The following is a 14,196-nucleotide window of genomic DNA, read 5'->3' on the forward strand; positions in this document are numbered from 1 at the left end:
ATATAATGTGGAGATTAAGTATATTTTGTGGGGTAAAAAAAACTCCACTCTTCGTGTCGTGTGAAGTTTGGTCAAGTCCTATAATGAGCGAAGTACACATATCCTTGTCTGGTTTGTCAACAACACACTTCGGTTCCATCAGAGAGCAGAGATTATTGGCAAACAGAAATAACCAAAGCAAAGGTGGAATAGAGTAGTAATAGAGAACCAAAACATCCCAGGTAAAATCCTGGAGATGTCCATTTCATTCTGCGGAATACCTAGATACAGGTCAGCAGATAGGCATCTCATACTATGTGCTCAGCCAGAGCCAGGATCTTGAGATGCTTCTTCTTCCTGAGCTCATGGGGGACAGGACCAAAGACACGGGTGCCAATCAGCTCACCCTTGTTGTTCACGATCGCGTTGTCGTCGAACTGGACCTCGCTGCCATCACTGCGCCCCTTCTTCATGGCAGCACGGACAACCACCCCATAGACCACGTCTCCTTTCTTGACCTTACCACGAGGCTGCGCTTCCTTGACAGAGCCGATGATCATGTCCCCGAGCCTCGCTCCTTTCTTCCCCCTAAGGGACTGTATGCACATAACCCGCTTGGCTCCCGAGTTGTCCACCACCTTGAGGTTTGTTCTCATCTGGATGAATGTTCTAATTTGCTGAAACCAGAACAGGAACACGTGTTACCAAACTCTCTACTTGGAAAACATCTGTGATTAGATAAGCAATTAGTCCCTCTGTATTATATTTCTTTACAGAGGGAGCACCTCAAGAAAATTATGCATTACTCACTTTGAGCAATTACCCTGTTAGTTTTGAATCATTCCAAACTCTTACATTATGGCCCTCTTCCAGTTTACAGAAAACAGAGCAAAAAAAAAGCTTAGAGAATGCCTCATGAAGAGAACCCCAAAGAATGGAGTTCGGCAAGTCACAGATATCTAGCTTGCAACCCCATTGTAGACAATTAAGAAGCCAACCAAAGAAAAATCTCAGATCTTGGCAGCAATAATAACACAAGCTATTCAACAATTTAACAAACTGCCTAGTTAATACCGGAACATCGATATCGTCGGAGCAATAGAAGATATACACATTGCATGGAACTTTTGAGTGCTCACGACAAAAATTTACCACATGACTTAAAAAAGGTCATGTTGGTTGCAGGGGCGGAGCCCATTGGGCTGACCCGTATGCACAGGAATACGGGTGAAAAAATTCGCTAGCAGTGCCTATTAGTTAAAAAGGCCGAGTGCATCAGGGTGGCCCAAGAGCTGTGCATCAGGGTTAGCCCGTTCCAGCCACTCCGACGCCTCCGGACTGGCCCAACACAGCAGTACACGCACGCACGACGGTTCGCTTGCGCATCCACCATTTCCTCACGTAGTTTTTGTCTATGAAAAAAAAAAGAGAATCTCCTCACGTAGTCACGTACGCAAACCTAATCGATCCACCTTTTTTTTCACTAGAAAAAAACTAATCGATCCATTGATCGATTTGTGCATTACGCGTACGAACCCAGCCTACCATACTCCATACGCCCCCTGCGCGTCGCCGTCCCACACAGCCGCCGGAGGCGGCAGCGGCAGCGCGCCGGCCGCCGGCCTCCATGCAGCCTGGGTCCTCACACGGTGACGAAGCGACGCGTACGAGCAACGTTGCACGCCGTCCGGTGCTCGGTAATTTCGCATCCTTTTCAAATTCCAATCTTGAATGTTCGTCTCTGTGTCCGCCATAGATGATAAATTACAAAAGGCCACAATTGTGGTAGGGCCTTTGTCTTGCTTTTCCTAGTTTTGTTGAACTTCAACAATCATGTATAGACTTGTAGTGAATATAATAAATCACTATGTTTTGGTAAAAGTGTGGAGTATTTTCTAGGGTTATAACTTCTAATTAGGTTATATTTTATTTTCCTATACAATTCTCCATGTCTCATTTATAATTTATATTTGTCAAATACAGATACTATGGACAAGTTTCTTCTCAAAAGAAATGCACCATCACAGCCAGAAGACATAAATTGGGAAGAGGAGATTCAGTATGATCAGGGCAATCGCCTCAATGATGAAAGTTTGAGTGATGATATTATTTGTTATGTGGAGAAGGAAGAAATGAAAAGGGCCACCAATGCTCAAGTGGTTGAGTATTTCATGGCGGTTGAGTATTTCATGGCCTGGAGGAATAGAAACATACTAAGGTAATTTTCAATTTTTAGCAATCTAAGTACTTTCATTTGGGCTACATTTCAAGTAGTTATATCCCTTGTTTTATCATTATAGTAAGCAATTTGATGGCTACATTTCGTTTTTACAAATCGCTTCTATTATATCCAATAATGTGTGTTAAACCTATAAAACACACATTTATTCAATACATCCACGCTTGAAAAAATTTATGCCTTGTTAAAGTGGTGCATCGGGTAAGATTTGCTCCAGCTCCGCCCCTGGTTGGTTGGTTCTTATGACTGAAAAAACAAGCATTTGTGGTTTGAAGGAAGCATCAATACCTGGCAGACAGCATCAGAACGAGATGGTCTTGCCACTGTTTCAATAGACGAGCTAGCGCCCCCGTACAGATTGTTTCCAAGGCTTCCCATCATAGCACGTCCAACTACATAGAACAAGAGAAGTGTTTGCATCATGTTATTTTGCTATAAGCATCACTGGCCAAAAGAATATGCAACTGGTCACATTTCAAAGGAATCCAGAGAGAAAATTTGACTAGAGCTTCCAAGATACTCCACCTGATCATTTTCTTATGGTGAGAAAACCAGCCATATCTTTCACAATCAGTGATGTGAGTTCTTTAAGCATTTAAGTCATAGGAGTTAACCATAAACACCACATGATCACATCCCTAATAGATAGTCATTTACTCAATTTTTGAGGCAAACACATAATCTGAAGTTTGGAGTGACCAAGGTTCAAGTAGCAGACCATTCAGACAGAGGTGTAACCAGTACTCCCTCCGTCCCACAATATAAAATAGCTTGAAAAATGATCTTATATTGTCGGACGGAGGGAGTAGCCATGATTTTTCTCCAAGGTTTTAACACACCATGTTCTTCTCGCACCAATGCCACCAATCACAGATTGTATGTGAGCAATTTTGATCTTTGCAAAGAGTAATAAAACTGACAACACAAAAACATGACATGGCGTGAAGATGCATGTTTGATCAAATTCCATATTAACCAACTCTTGCCTGCTACAATATCAAGTAACCGCTACGAGTATCAAGACTGACTAAGGTGGTTCAGGTAGCAAGACTTTGAGAAGGCCCAGAAGTTAGCTACAGTACCTGACGAACACTTGGACCTGAGGAATGCTGCCATTTCACCCTGCTCTCTGCCTACGCTTTCCTGCACAAGAAAATGGCTCAAATTTTACAGCAACGACACCGCGGATTCATGCGCGTAGCATCAGGGCCGGCGGAACCAAATCTGGCGCGGAAATCTTGGCGCGTAGAAAGGAACCGAAACGAACGGCGAGCCAGGCAGAGCTAGGGCTTCCTTACAACAAAAGGGCTCAGGCAACCGGATGGATCTCCGCTCCGCGCTGCTCCAGTAGAAGGGAGCGGGGGAGGAGGACGGCGCCGACGAGGAAGGAGAGCTCGAGCTGGCCGCTCCGGTGGGAGGAGGAGAGGAGAGGAGGAGGGTGGGGTTTCTGCCGGCGGCGCGCGACCTAATCCCACAGCCCATGGCAGACATGATCTGGGTGAAATGGTAGCCCGGCCCAGCCCAACACGTCAGGCCTCTGTAAACACTTCGGGTCTTCCTCGGCCAATATTTAAGCCCATGAGCCGGCCCGGGCTGATCTTTTCCTCCTCCGATCCCTCTCTCTCTCTGCCCCGTCTCCGGCGGACTTCAGTAGCCCCCACCCCCCGCCGGCCGCCGCAGCCCCCGGTTCCTCGAGGATACTCCACGGAAGCAGGGCTCCATGGCCCAGGGCAAGAAGAAGGCGGCGGCGGCGTCCAAGCCCCGCAAGCCGAAGCAGCGGGACGCAGCGGTAACGAACCACGCCCCCGATCGACCGATGCGTCGCTTCCGACCACTTGATCGATCTCCCGGCGCCGGAGGACTCAGGCCGCCTTTGGTTCTTTTTGCTCCGCAGGAGAAGAAGATGGGGAAGAAGGCCGACATGTCGGAGTTCAGGGCGCAGCTGGGCTCCTTCGGGCTCAAGATAGTCGAGGTCACCGCAGACGGCAACTGCTTCTTCAGGTTTTCTTCAGATTCTCTTTCATCTTGAGGAAAGATGGCTTCAGGTTTAGGCCTGCTGTCCTTTGAGTTATATGACTACTCATCGTAGTCTGCAGGGCGATGGGCGACCAGCTGGAGGGCGACGAGGGGCAGCACATGAAGTACCGGGAGATGGTTGTGCACTACATCGTGGTATATATGCAGTCAGACGACTCTTTGTGTGTACTGTAGCAAGTTACTACTTCCAAATTGCAATGTCAGTTAGGATTTCATGGTGGGGTAATTAGGCATGATGCTGAATACTGTGCACAGGGCTATGACACTTTGTGATGATCCTTGTTGTGTCCAACTTGTAGGAACACCGCGAGGAGTTTGAGCCCTTCATCGAGGACGATGTGCCGTTCGATGACTACTGTGACTCCATGATGAAGGATGGGACTTGGGCCGGCAATATGGAGTTGCAGGCGGGATCTCTTGTCACGGGAAGAAACATCTGCATCCACATGGTAATTTTCAGTGCAAGATTGCCTTTCTGATCCCTATGATTTATACAATATAAGATTTTACAGTTTGTATAAGATTGGTGTGCTACCTTTATGCCCTTTGATACTCTTCAATGGATGATAGTTTTATATCCGTAATATAACTTTTGATTAACACCTGTATCATTACTGTTTGTTTTACAGCTTAACTCACCACGGTGGTACATAAACAACTTTTCTGGTCGTGAAGCTAGCAATATGGTTCACTTGTAAGTTAAGATGTTATGTGATTATGTAACTAAACTGTTATTATTGCTCGTAGTGGGCATAGTTCTCATGTACCATCTAATTTGTTTGAATGCAGATCTTATCATCACGGTGAGCACTACAATAGTGTCAGGCTTACTGAAGATCCATGCCAAGGTCCTGCAATGCCAGTTGTTATCAAGGTCTTCTACTGCAAAAATTGTTAACAGTTCTGTTCTATTCTGCTCTGTTCTGGGAGAACAATGGACTACTGTTGTCTTTGGGGACCACTGACTATGCGTTTACTTACTGTGGTCGATTTATGTTTTTTATTATTCAATTGCAGACAGATTCCAATGTAGCCAGCACGAGCAACAATGCTCAAACGAAAGCTAAAGACTCGAAGAAATCTTCAAACAGATCAGCCTATGATGATACATCAGTTAAAATGGTCATGGCCGGAACTGGCTGTTCTAATGTTGCTGCTGTTCAACATGTATGGATTGCATGATTAACTTTGAATATTGCACTGCATGTGTGCACTTGATTTACGTTGATTGTTAACAGTCATTATCTTTGGATGGCATTAATAATTCTTTTGCAGGTTTTGGGTGAAATGGATGGCGACATCGATTCTGCTATTGAGTACATGATAGCCGAGCGACATGCGGCGGCCTATGATGATACATCGGTTAAACTGGTCATGGCTGGCACTGGATGTTCTAGTGTTGCTGCAGTTGAACATGTATGAATTTTATGATTAATTGCCATTATTGCATTGCATTTCTGCACTTGCTTTCTGTGATTGTTAGCAATCATTATCTTTGGACGTCATTAGTAATTGTCTTGCAGGTTTTGGGTCAATTGGATGGCGATGTTGATTCTGCTATTGCGTACATGATAGCCGAGCGATTTGCAATGAGTTCTGATAATGTGGACGGAGATCCTTATATGGACTATGCGGGAAATGGTAAGCCTTGAACTACTCTGAAGTGACTAATAAATATGGCCTCTGTCTTCACAACAGTTTTACATCGTAATGCCACTATCTAACCCATTTGGGATCTTGATCTGGATCACCATATTGGACTTGGGGTGGCTTCTAGTGATTGATATCCCCATCTTTTCCAAAGACTTAGAACTCATAAATTTTCCTATAAAAAATCACTATTTTGGTTACAAATGCAGTTTTTAGAGTGAAGTCCTGTTCCAGTGTTCTTAGCTTTTTGCTGAAAAAAAAATCCAGTGTTCTTAGTCCAGTTCACTTAATGTTGTGTCAGCATTTCTTATTCACACCTGAAATTTCCAAAGGTTTTAATACTGTGGATGATTTGTAAGTACTAGGTAGTAAGCTGATTGGTGCTATCACAATCTAGATGTTCTGGGTGTGTGCTTCACGTAACCATCTGCTGCTTATTATGAAGAAAACACTCCTTTTCTAGAATAATTGTGAACACAATACTGTCAAAAGATAGTTGGGAATGCTCAATCATTCATGGGTTTTTGCCAAAGTATAGGCTACTTTGCTGTTCTGCATGCCTTTTTCATATGTTAGTTAACATTCATATAATTGGTAGATCTGTACTAAGAGTTGTATGTGATAACCAGAAATGTTGCACTATAGACTTGGGTAAAAATTGCTATTTTTTGGTGAATTGCTGGTTGTTGTGAAGACAACTTCTGGCAAGGTAATAGATGTTTAGGTGATATCTGAGAAGGGCTGTTGTTGTGTAGACCTTGAATAAATACTTACGAAAGTGAACGTCAACACTTTTAGCTTCTATCTGAGTTACCATCCTTGTTCAACTAAGGTTTGGTTCTCTAAATTGATTTCAAACTGTTAAGGAAAGAATATATTTTACCAAGTAAATAGTAAGATGAAGGAAAATTCAGTACACTAGGTACAATAGTATCAGGTCTCCAGAAATCTCGCATGTAGGAATTGTAGGATTTATTCTTTTATCGCATTGGGATGTTCTGAATTCCTGAATTGGTTAATTCAGGAACAGTTGGATACTGACTCGTTCGTTTACTGTGCATATTTCCTGGATGATCAGAGTTTGTATATTCCGTAGGAGATGAGCTTAAGCTTAGCACATCCCAGAACGAGGACCAAATGGTTGAACACAAGGAAGAAGAAAGTTGTTCTAGTAAAGATGAAGCGGTTCAGGAATCCAAAAATCCACATGCTAAGAAGGTAACTACCATGTGAACATCTCTTGACTAATGTTCCCAATGTTAAACTGCCTCACATTCTTCCACTATGTTTAATAATAATGAGAGTTACCCCTTGTGCTTTTATACAGGAAAACTCAAAAACGAAGGAGTGCTCTTGTGGATCTGCAAAGAAGCACAAGGCTTCTTGTAGTTTAGCCACGGCTGTACCGTCAAGAGAACCTCCAAAGTATGACTTCTGAATGTTCCCATTCTCTCTTGGTCTTTTTACTGCTTGTGAGCTTCTTTTCTGTTTCTTCCATGGCAAACATTCTCTTTTTTTTAGATAGGCAAACATTCTTCTGATAATTTCGTGTAGAAAAGAAAAACATCACCAGTTTCCTTGCACGCTGCATGTCTGCTTTTTCTTTGTACAATGTTGAATTGAGAGAGTAAATAAAGTATAAAAACACTGATAATGCTCGCCTCTGTTTGCTTGACGCCATCAGGAACAAAGGCGGTGGCCAAGGGAAGGGCCAGAAAGGGAAGGCGAAGCAAAAGAAGAAAGAACAAGTCCAGGCAGCACCCGTCAAGGAACGCAAGTCTGCATTACCTGTGCCAGACCTAGGGGCCCTGTGCATATGAACACTCATTGATGTCCAGCACACTCCATTGAGAGGTTTCGAAGAGGCGCATGTGCTCGCCTAGCCATGGCTGAACCGCGAGGCGTGGACCAACGGGGTTGCGATGATTCCTCTCGCTTGACCGGTATCATTGAGCGAATGCCAGCCATTGCTGACTGACAGTTTGCTCTTGTGATGCTAGATCCTAGCAGTAGGATGTATAGGGGCGACGATGATGTCTGCTAATGGGAGGCGCATTCACATGGGTACATTATATACGACACTGATTTCCATTGGTGAAACCTCAGTTGTGATCAGTGAGTATGAACATTGTGATTAGGTTGTGATCAATGCTGTCCTGATGCGGACGAAAGAGGCATAAATAGTCCTTTGATCTTCGGAAGTGTTGCTCTAATCCCAAGCACAAATGCACAAACAGTAACTTCCACACAAAAAAAGGGTCAAAGATAAAAAAATAAAAACAATCCTAATATTTCTAGGTGACTTTAGTTTTTACAGGATGTTTGAACATATGTTGATGTCCATCCAAAAAATCATATTTTAAAAATTGTGTAGTATTTTATCAAATTTTGCATGATGTTAGAAATTATTGCATTTTGTTTAGATATCAATCCAAAGGAAATTATGCGGAAGCTTTGCAAAATTATTATGAAGCTACGCGACTAGAAATCGATCCCTATGGCTCAAGTGTTCTTGACTTCGTAGCAAGCTTCCATTAACTTACATTTGCTCCGAATTATCACTTGATGCTCTAGAGCAAAATTTGCATCAAGTGCTATTTTTACATCTACTAGAGCAAATCTGGAGTACAAATATTTGCATCTACATCATCTATTAGAGATATAAATCTTGCAAGAAACGGTGTCATTTATTAATGACTTGGCTCGGTTGCTCCTGGTTATCGCCACTATTAGAGATATAAATCTTGCAAGACACGGTGTAATTTATCAATGACTAGACTCGGTTGCCCCTGGCAATATTTCGCTGAAGCGTAGTGTGTCCCAGTGAGAAATGTGGAACATCAATCAGGTTTGCTACTTATCATCGTCGTGTGGTGCATCTACATAGTGCAAAACAGACTCTCAAGTCTGAACATGATGCTAGACCGCAACACAGCATTAGACCAAGCACCATCTTGACGTTTCGGTCATAGCATGTACGTAGTACCAAAGGATGAAGACTAGTGCAAGATTTTTTATTTTTTGCTCGTTTAACGACTATAAAGTTCCCTTCCGGTAAAAATTGGACTACAAAAGCGCTACAAAGACCCCACGGTGATGTTGTTCTTCTACACACAGTAACTTGTCAAGTTTCTGATCACAAAAAGGGGAACATCATAATGAGAGACAACTAATAAATCATGGCACCGGCGCGAAGGCAGGCGGCCTCCTCTCATCCTCACCATCCATCTAGAGCTCATCCTGCAAAAGCAAATTGCAAGGCAAGGTGGGTGAGGAAACAAGAACAGGAGAACAAATTATAAAACGGAAAACGCATGAACAAAAGGAAGGGAGCAACTTACGTGCTTCTCGTCATCAGACTCGACATCAGACCCAGCCTTGTCATCCTTGTCCTCATCATCGGCATCCTCATCCTGTCAACAAAGACCAGATAAGTTTAGGTCTAGCTAATCAAGAATGTTCTGAGAGGTAATAACATTAGGATTCAGGCCAAAGCTTACATCCAAGTCATCATCGTCCTCACCAGCCTTGGAAGCATCCTGGTAACAAACAGGTAATATTGACAATCAATAACGAGCTCACTCACACCAAACAGTACAAGTCTAATAGTAGCAACCACAACAATTTAGGAGAAAGAGTTCCAGTAACCAAAGAGAAGACGTGCTGCTATTCATAGGCACAACACAACAGACATATACCAGAAACAGATGATATCAATTAGACTTCTGGTCATACTATGGTTGCATTTATTGAAGTGGGGGATATATGTAGGACTAATGGTAGTGACAGGACAGGACCTAAATCTGTTCAGATTTAATTTAGCTTCCGCAGGACCGGCAGGAAATTATGAAATAAAGCAGCCATGAAAGAGGGAGAGAACGTAAAATGGCATGCACGCTAACACAAAGATTGATAAACAGGAACATAACAAAGCTAATCATACTGAAGCTGATACCCATGCAGCAATTAACTAGGCAAACATTAATACTGCCAGGGAATTTACCTCCTCTTCCTTCTTCTTTTCAGCCGCGTCAAAAGCAGCCTTCTCAGCCTGCAAGTTGCAAGATTCAGCACCATTAGTACATATTGGATCAACAATCAAATGATAAGGTGATAGATGATGCTAGGTAAAATGCACCATACCTCCTTATGCTTGGCCCAGGTCTCTTCAGCAAATGTCTTGGCCAAGGCAGCATCGTCAGTGATGAGAATGTTGTCAAACAAAGTTCCTGACTTAACCTGCAGACATAAGAAAAGGCATGACTATTTGTTCCGTCTTCCTGACAGAATTGACGAGTTACTTGGCAATCAGAACAGACCTGCCACAGCTCAATTCCGATGTACTTCAGGCTGTCGAAAGCATAGATGTAAGGATCATCCTTGAAGTCTGTGAAGCACAATAAAGATGTCAGAGCACGAGTCATATAATTCACTACCCAAAACATTTCATAATCAGAAGTTAAATCCTAGATACTAGGTCCGGTTCCAGGTAAAAATATACCTGGGTTGGCAATCATAGGTGCCTTCCATTTGCCCTGGTAGTTAGGGTTCTTGATTTTCTGGCATATGAAACAAAATTTATTAGACATCAAAATACGCATTGCTGATTAAAGTGTTTCTGAATTGACAGAAAAAACAGGCATACCTTTTGCTTCCATGGGCCCTTGTACTCTGGGTTGGGGATGGTTGGGGCAGTCCATTCACCATCTTCCTCATCATCCCAATCTTCAGGCTGCAATAATCACAGCAAGGAATGTTAAAACACATTGGTGTACATCATATGACATACAATGACATATCAAGCTACGCATGTACCTTCTTAGCATCAGGATCGGTGACTTCCTTGGGAATGTCATCGTAGCCCTGAAAATAACCAACCATGAGTCATATACTCAAATATTGCATAAAAACAAGATATGGTGATCATTTCTAACCGCACTGTGCGAGGCGCCAAAAAAGGAGCAATTCTACTAGAGAATGCAAATAAATTTATAGCTAACTGAGAAGTGGCAAGTGGCTTTAATACAAAGCGCTAGTTCTGATCACATCATTATTCATCAATTCATGCGGGTATCAACATTGTAGAAACAAAGAAATCTACCTCTGGCTTGACGTCCTCGGGATCAGGAATGTACTCCTTGTCATCCCAGTCCACTGGCTGCAATCACAAAACACGTCAGCCTATGGATATCGAAAAAAGAGCAAGCAACAAAATTACAAGCAAACTCCACAATTTACCTTCTTAGCTTCTGGGTCCTTGATTTCCTTGGGAGGAAGAATATCCCAGTGCTCGTAGATGCTTCCAGTTTGCTTCTCTTCATTGTCAATGAGAATGCTGTATGTGGCATCAGGGCGGATGATCAAAGTGTACACATGCGACAGCTGATCGGTCTCGCAAGGCACGTCCTTCTTGATCAAATGGTTCTTGCCATCCTTAGTAAGGATAGTGTGAACCTTCTTGGTGCTGTACCCACAGATATCTGGTCCAAACATAATGCTGTAGCACAAAAGTACAAGTTCAGTAAATTAAGCAGAGAGCAGGCACATCAGCACAAGAACAGAAGAGAACAGCTACCTGTATGGTGTGTCGCCACCGAATTTCTTCTGGTCAACATCACCTCCAAGCAACTTGACATAACCACCACCGCAGTCAAGCTTCTGCTCATGCTTCACCGTGAACTGCAGCACAAGTGTCTTGTCCTTGTTGCTGAACTCAGGGTACTCCGCCGAGATGGCGTAGAACCTGTAGTCCTCTGAGGTTTGGATACCTACATCGAGAATCAAGAATCAAGGCTTCATCAGTAAACCGCAAGAAAGAAAATCTCTAGTCAAGTTTTCCTGAAAGAGGTGGAGAGAAGTTTGGGTAATTCACCTTTGTCCTCAGCATCTCCATGCCATTTTCCAGATGTGTGGTTCCATTCACCAGCCATGTTCTCATCCTTCTTCCACTCAGACTTGACCCACCGGCTTTCCCAACCATCTGATCAGACAACAAAGTTCCACTTAGAACGGCCCAAAATAGCAGATATACAGTAAACATTACTCAAACCAGTAGGGTAAATTTAAGGTAAGATTTAACTGCCCAGGTTCTGTAGAGTGCTGACATGGGTTGACAGAACAATGCCGTTTCTAGTATGTCCTATTTATAGATCCGAAAAACTGTATATGGAACAGGCATGATCTATCATGACAGGTAGCGAGTGACAACACTCGAACTGAAACGACGTGATTGCCATAAAGCGTTGATCAACACTAAATGCGCATGTAACACTAGGGCACACAGAGTTCACAGATGGGAGCACGAAGAAGAACGAGCCATGAATCTAGATTGGCTTTGTTTCGCCGGTACTAAAACCCACGAAGCCATGCATCAACCAGGCTACGAGATCATGTGTCGCCACATTAACGTCATGGAAGAAGACATCAGCTTAACCTAGCGTCAGATTCAGATCCTCTAGATCACAGCAGCGACCAGCCAAAAATGGAGAACGAAGCGCAAACTCGCACACAATTCAACATGAAGCAGACAGCTCTAGATCCCTAACAGCCCGCAGCAAGGACCGAAATGCGGCCAAGCCCCACAGATCACGGATCGGAACCAACTAACGCCAGCAGCTCAACTACCACTAGACAGCACTACTCGAGATAGGATCGGACGGGGAGGTTCACCTTCGAACTTCTCCTGGAAGAAGACGTCGGCGGAGACCGCGGCGACGGAGGCGAGCGCGAGCAGGGCGAGGGCGGCGCAGGAGGGCCCACGGCGGATCGCCATCTCGGGCGGCGGCGGCAGTCGAGACGAGAGCTCGTGGAGGCCTTTTCCCCGATCCGATCGGAACCCCTTCCCTCCCCTATCGGTTTCGCCGGGGCGCTGCTTAATAGGGGCCCTGAGGCTGACGCGCGGGTGCCACGCTGGCGCCGCTGGCCTGCGGCCACTGGCCAATGGCGGGCGCCGGCTCGGGGCGCGAGCCAGTGGGGGCGCGCCACGCGGACGTTTCGACGTGTTTGGGGCGCTCGGGACGTGGAGAGGCGCGGGCGGGCCCCGCTGGCCTACCGGCCCAGCCCGAGGTTTTTTCGAGGGGTTTGGCCGGCCATTTTGGCGAGTCGCGTGTGCGCGTGCGTGGGGGCGGCGCTGGGCTGAAAATGGTAAAATGCGGAGCTTCTCGGGTCAGATGCGAATATGCGACGCGATCCGGGTGGTGCGAGGGCGTGGGCGGTGCGTCACCGGGTGTGGTGTGGGGTGGGACCACATGTCAGTGGGGCGAAAGCAAAATCACTGATCTGGGATGGATGGCCTCACAATGGTAAAATACAGAGTTTGTTGGTGTATTTTGGTTGTTTAACCTAACCGATTATTTAAGAAGAAGATGGTTGCCAACTAATTTACGAAAAACAAAAAACCGATACAAACAGCTCCCCGCCCGCACACACACTGTCCATCCCCCCCCCCTCCCCTTGAAATCAGCCCAAGTACTCGCACATGCGGCCCTACCAACGCATAACAATTGCCATCCTCGATAGTGAAAATGGAACGACTGACAAGGGCTCCCACAACAACAATAAAAAAAAGAAGACAACGACAATGAATTATGAATGCCTTGAATTATGAATGCATTTTCGATGGTGCCACCCTTCTTGCCTCTGTTTCTCTTTCATTCCTTCATGTTTAGTTTCTTCTTCAAGAGGCAGTTGGTTGTCTTGCCGAATTAGGCTGACCAACCACTTATTTTTCAAGATCCTAAAACTCATTGGATTTCTTGTGTAGTTTTCATCAACTAAGAGGCATCAACGCACCGGCCACATCCACACCGCCGATAGGAACCACTAACACGACAACATCAAGCGCACACGAATAATCTGACACGATGGTGGACTCAGGCGCATCCAGATGCTCACATGACATAAGCGAAACTTGACTCTCACACGAGGTCACTGATGAACCCACCTCCAAATGATCCCAACATAGAGACGAAGCAGAGATCGAAAATAGTTCCCGAAGTTCAGCCATGATCTAAGCTCAAGCACGACAATGGACTCGCCCTTGGTGGCAGGTATCGCATGGGACAATTTATAATCAACACGTGGGAAGAACACAAACATATAGCTCCGCTCCCTTGCCCTCTGTAGAGCCAACACCGACCACACTAAGAGGGTGTGACATCGGTATAGTTTGCAACATAGCCAACACAAAGGGAAAGCCTACTCAGTGCAACAACCGCCCACTCAAAAAATCTGACGTGTGCATGAAACGGATCGAAGAAACAGACGAGGGAGGAAATCATTGTAAACGGAAT

The 14,196-nt window shown here is 44.7% G+C and overlaps 3 protein-coding genes across 10 annotated transcripts; 1 reads left to right on the forward strand and 2 right to left on the reverse strand.

Moving 5' to 3' along the window:
* Positions 1-61: 61 nt before the first annotated feature.
* LOC123190961 (50S ribosomal protein HLP, mitochondrial) lies at positions 62-3,729 on the reverse strand. Of its 2 annotated transcripts, none has more exons than XM_044603696.1 (4): positions 3,517-3,729; positions 3,301-3,361; positions 2,507-2,610; positions 62-656 (listed from the first exon to the last, which is right to left on the reverse strand). In XM_044603696.1, the coding sequence occupies exons 2-4, from the start codon at positions 3,332-3,334 to the stop codon at positions 288-290; spliced, it is 507 nt and encodes a 168-aa protein (XP_044459631.1). In that variant the 5' UTR covers positions 3,335-3,361; positions 3,517-3,729; the 3' UTR covers positions 62-287. The 2 variants fall into 2 exon arrangements, with proteins under 2 accessions (XP_044459631.1, XP_044459632.1); XM_044603697.1 differs by having other exon boundaries at positions 3,301-3,356; positions 3,517-3,687.
* Positions 3,730-3,795: 66 nt separating this feature from the next.
* LOC123190960 (OVARIAN TUMOR DOMAIN-containing deubiquitinating enzyme 7) lies at positions 3,796-8,101 on the forward strand. Of its 4 annotated transcripts, none has more exons than XM_044603691.1 (12): positions 3,796-4,007; positions 4,113-4,219; positions 4,315-4,390; positions 4,555-4,704; positions 4,885-4,949; positions 5,045-5,129; positions 5,273-5,422; positions 5,531-5,671; positions 5,779-5,896; positions 6,984-7,123; positions 7,233-7,330; positions 7,590-8,101. In XM_044603691.1, the coding sequence occupies exons 1-12, from the start codon at positions 3,939-3,941 to the stop codon at positions 7,723-7,725; spliced, it is 1,335 nt and encodes a 444-aa protein (XP_044459626.1). In that variant the 5' UTR covers positions 3,796-3,938; the 3' UTR covers positions 7,726-8,101. The 4 variants fall into 4 exon arrangements, with proteins under 4 accessions (XP_044459626.1, XP_044459628.1, XP_044459630.1 ...); XM_044603693.1 differs by having other exon boundaries at positions 7,002-7,123; XM_044603695.1 differs by having other exon boundaries at positions 3,818-4,007; positions 4,308-4,390; positions 7,002-7,123.
* Positions 8,102-8,898: 797 nt separating this feature from the next.
* LOC123190959 (calreticulin) lies at positions 8,899-12,825 on the reverse strand. 4 transcript variants are annotated; one of them, XM_044603689.1, is made up of 14 exons: positions 12,575-12,824; positions 11,778-11,885; positions 11,481-11,673; positions 11,144-11,402; positions 11,007-11,063; positions 10,721-10,768; positions 10,551-10,637; positions 10,407-10,464; positions 10,225-10,292; positions 10,049-10,144; positions 9,909-9,956; positions 9,406-9,444; positions 9,247-9,318; positions 8,899-9,145 (listed from the first exon to the last, which is right to left on the reverse strand). In XM_044603689.1, the coding sequence occupies exons 1-14, from the start codon at positions 12,675-12,677 to the stop codon at positions 9,134-9,136; spliced, it is 1,248 nt and encodes a 415-aa protein (XP_044459624.1). In that variant the 5' UTR covers positions 12,678-12,824; the 3' UTR covers positions 8,899-9,133. The 4 variants fall into 4 exon arrangements, with proteins under 4 accessions (XP_044459624.1, XP_044459622.1, XP_044459625.1 ...); XM_044603687.1 differs by having other exon boundaries at positions 10,049-10,292; positions 12,575-12,825; XM_044603690.1 differs by lacking the exons at positions 10,721-10,768; positions 11,007-11,063 and having other exon boundaries at positions 12,575-12,825.
* Between the last annotated feature and the right edge of the window lie 1,371 nt (positions 12,826-14,196).

Source organism: Triticum aestivum, chromosome 2A (assembly GCF_018294505.1).
Source record: "Triticum aestivum cultivar Chinese Spring chromosome 2A, IWGSC CS RefSeq v2.1, whole genome shotgun sequence".
Lineage (NCBI taxonomy): Eukaryota > Viridiplantae > Streptophyta > Magnoliopsida > Poales > Poaceae > Triticum > Triticum aestivum.

Coding starts and splice junctions, on each gene's coding strand:
- LOC123190961 (XM_044603696.1), bottom strand. CDS start 3,334: ATGGCAGCATTCCTCAGGTCCAAGTGTTCGTCAG. Junction 2,611..3,300: donor CAGGTCCAAGTGTTCGTCAG/GTACTGTAGCTA, acceptor TGTTCTATGTAG/TTGGACGTGCTATGATGGGA. Junction 657..2,506: donor GTTCTGATGCTGTCTGCCAG/GTATTGATGCTT, acceptor TTCTGGTTTCAG/CAAATTAGAACATTCATCCA.
- LOC123190960 (XM_044603691.1), top strand. CDS start 3,939: ATGGCCCAGGGCAAGAAGAAGGCGGCGGCGGCGTCCAAGCCCCGCAAG. Junction 4,705..4,884: donor GAAACATCTGCATCCACATG/GTAATTTTCAGT, acceptor TTTGTTTTACAG/CTTAACTCACCACGGTGGTA. Junction 7,331..7,589: donor CCGTCAAGAGAACCTCCAAA/GTATGACTTCTG, acceptor TGACGCCATCAG/GAACAAAGGCGGTGGCCAAG.
- LOC123190959 (XM_044603687.1), bottom strand. CDS start 12,677: ATGGCGATCCGCCGTGGGCCCTCCTGCGCCGCCCTCGCCCTGCTCGCG. Junction 10,769..11,006: donor CCGAGGACGTCAAGCCAGAG/GTAGATTTCTTT, acceptor GGTTATTTTCAG/GGCTACGATGACATTCCCAA. Junction 9,445..9,908: donor AAAAGAAGAAGGAAGAGGAG/GTAAATTCCCTG, acceptor GTTTGTTACCAG/GATGCTTCCAAGGCTGGTGA.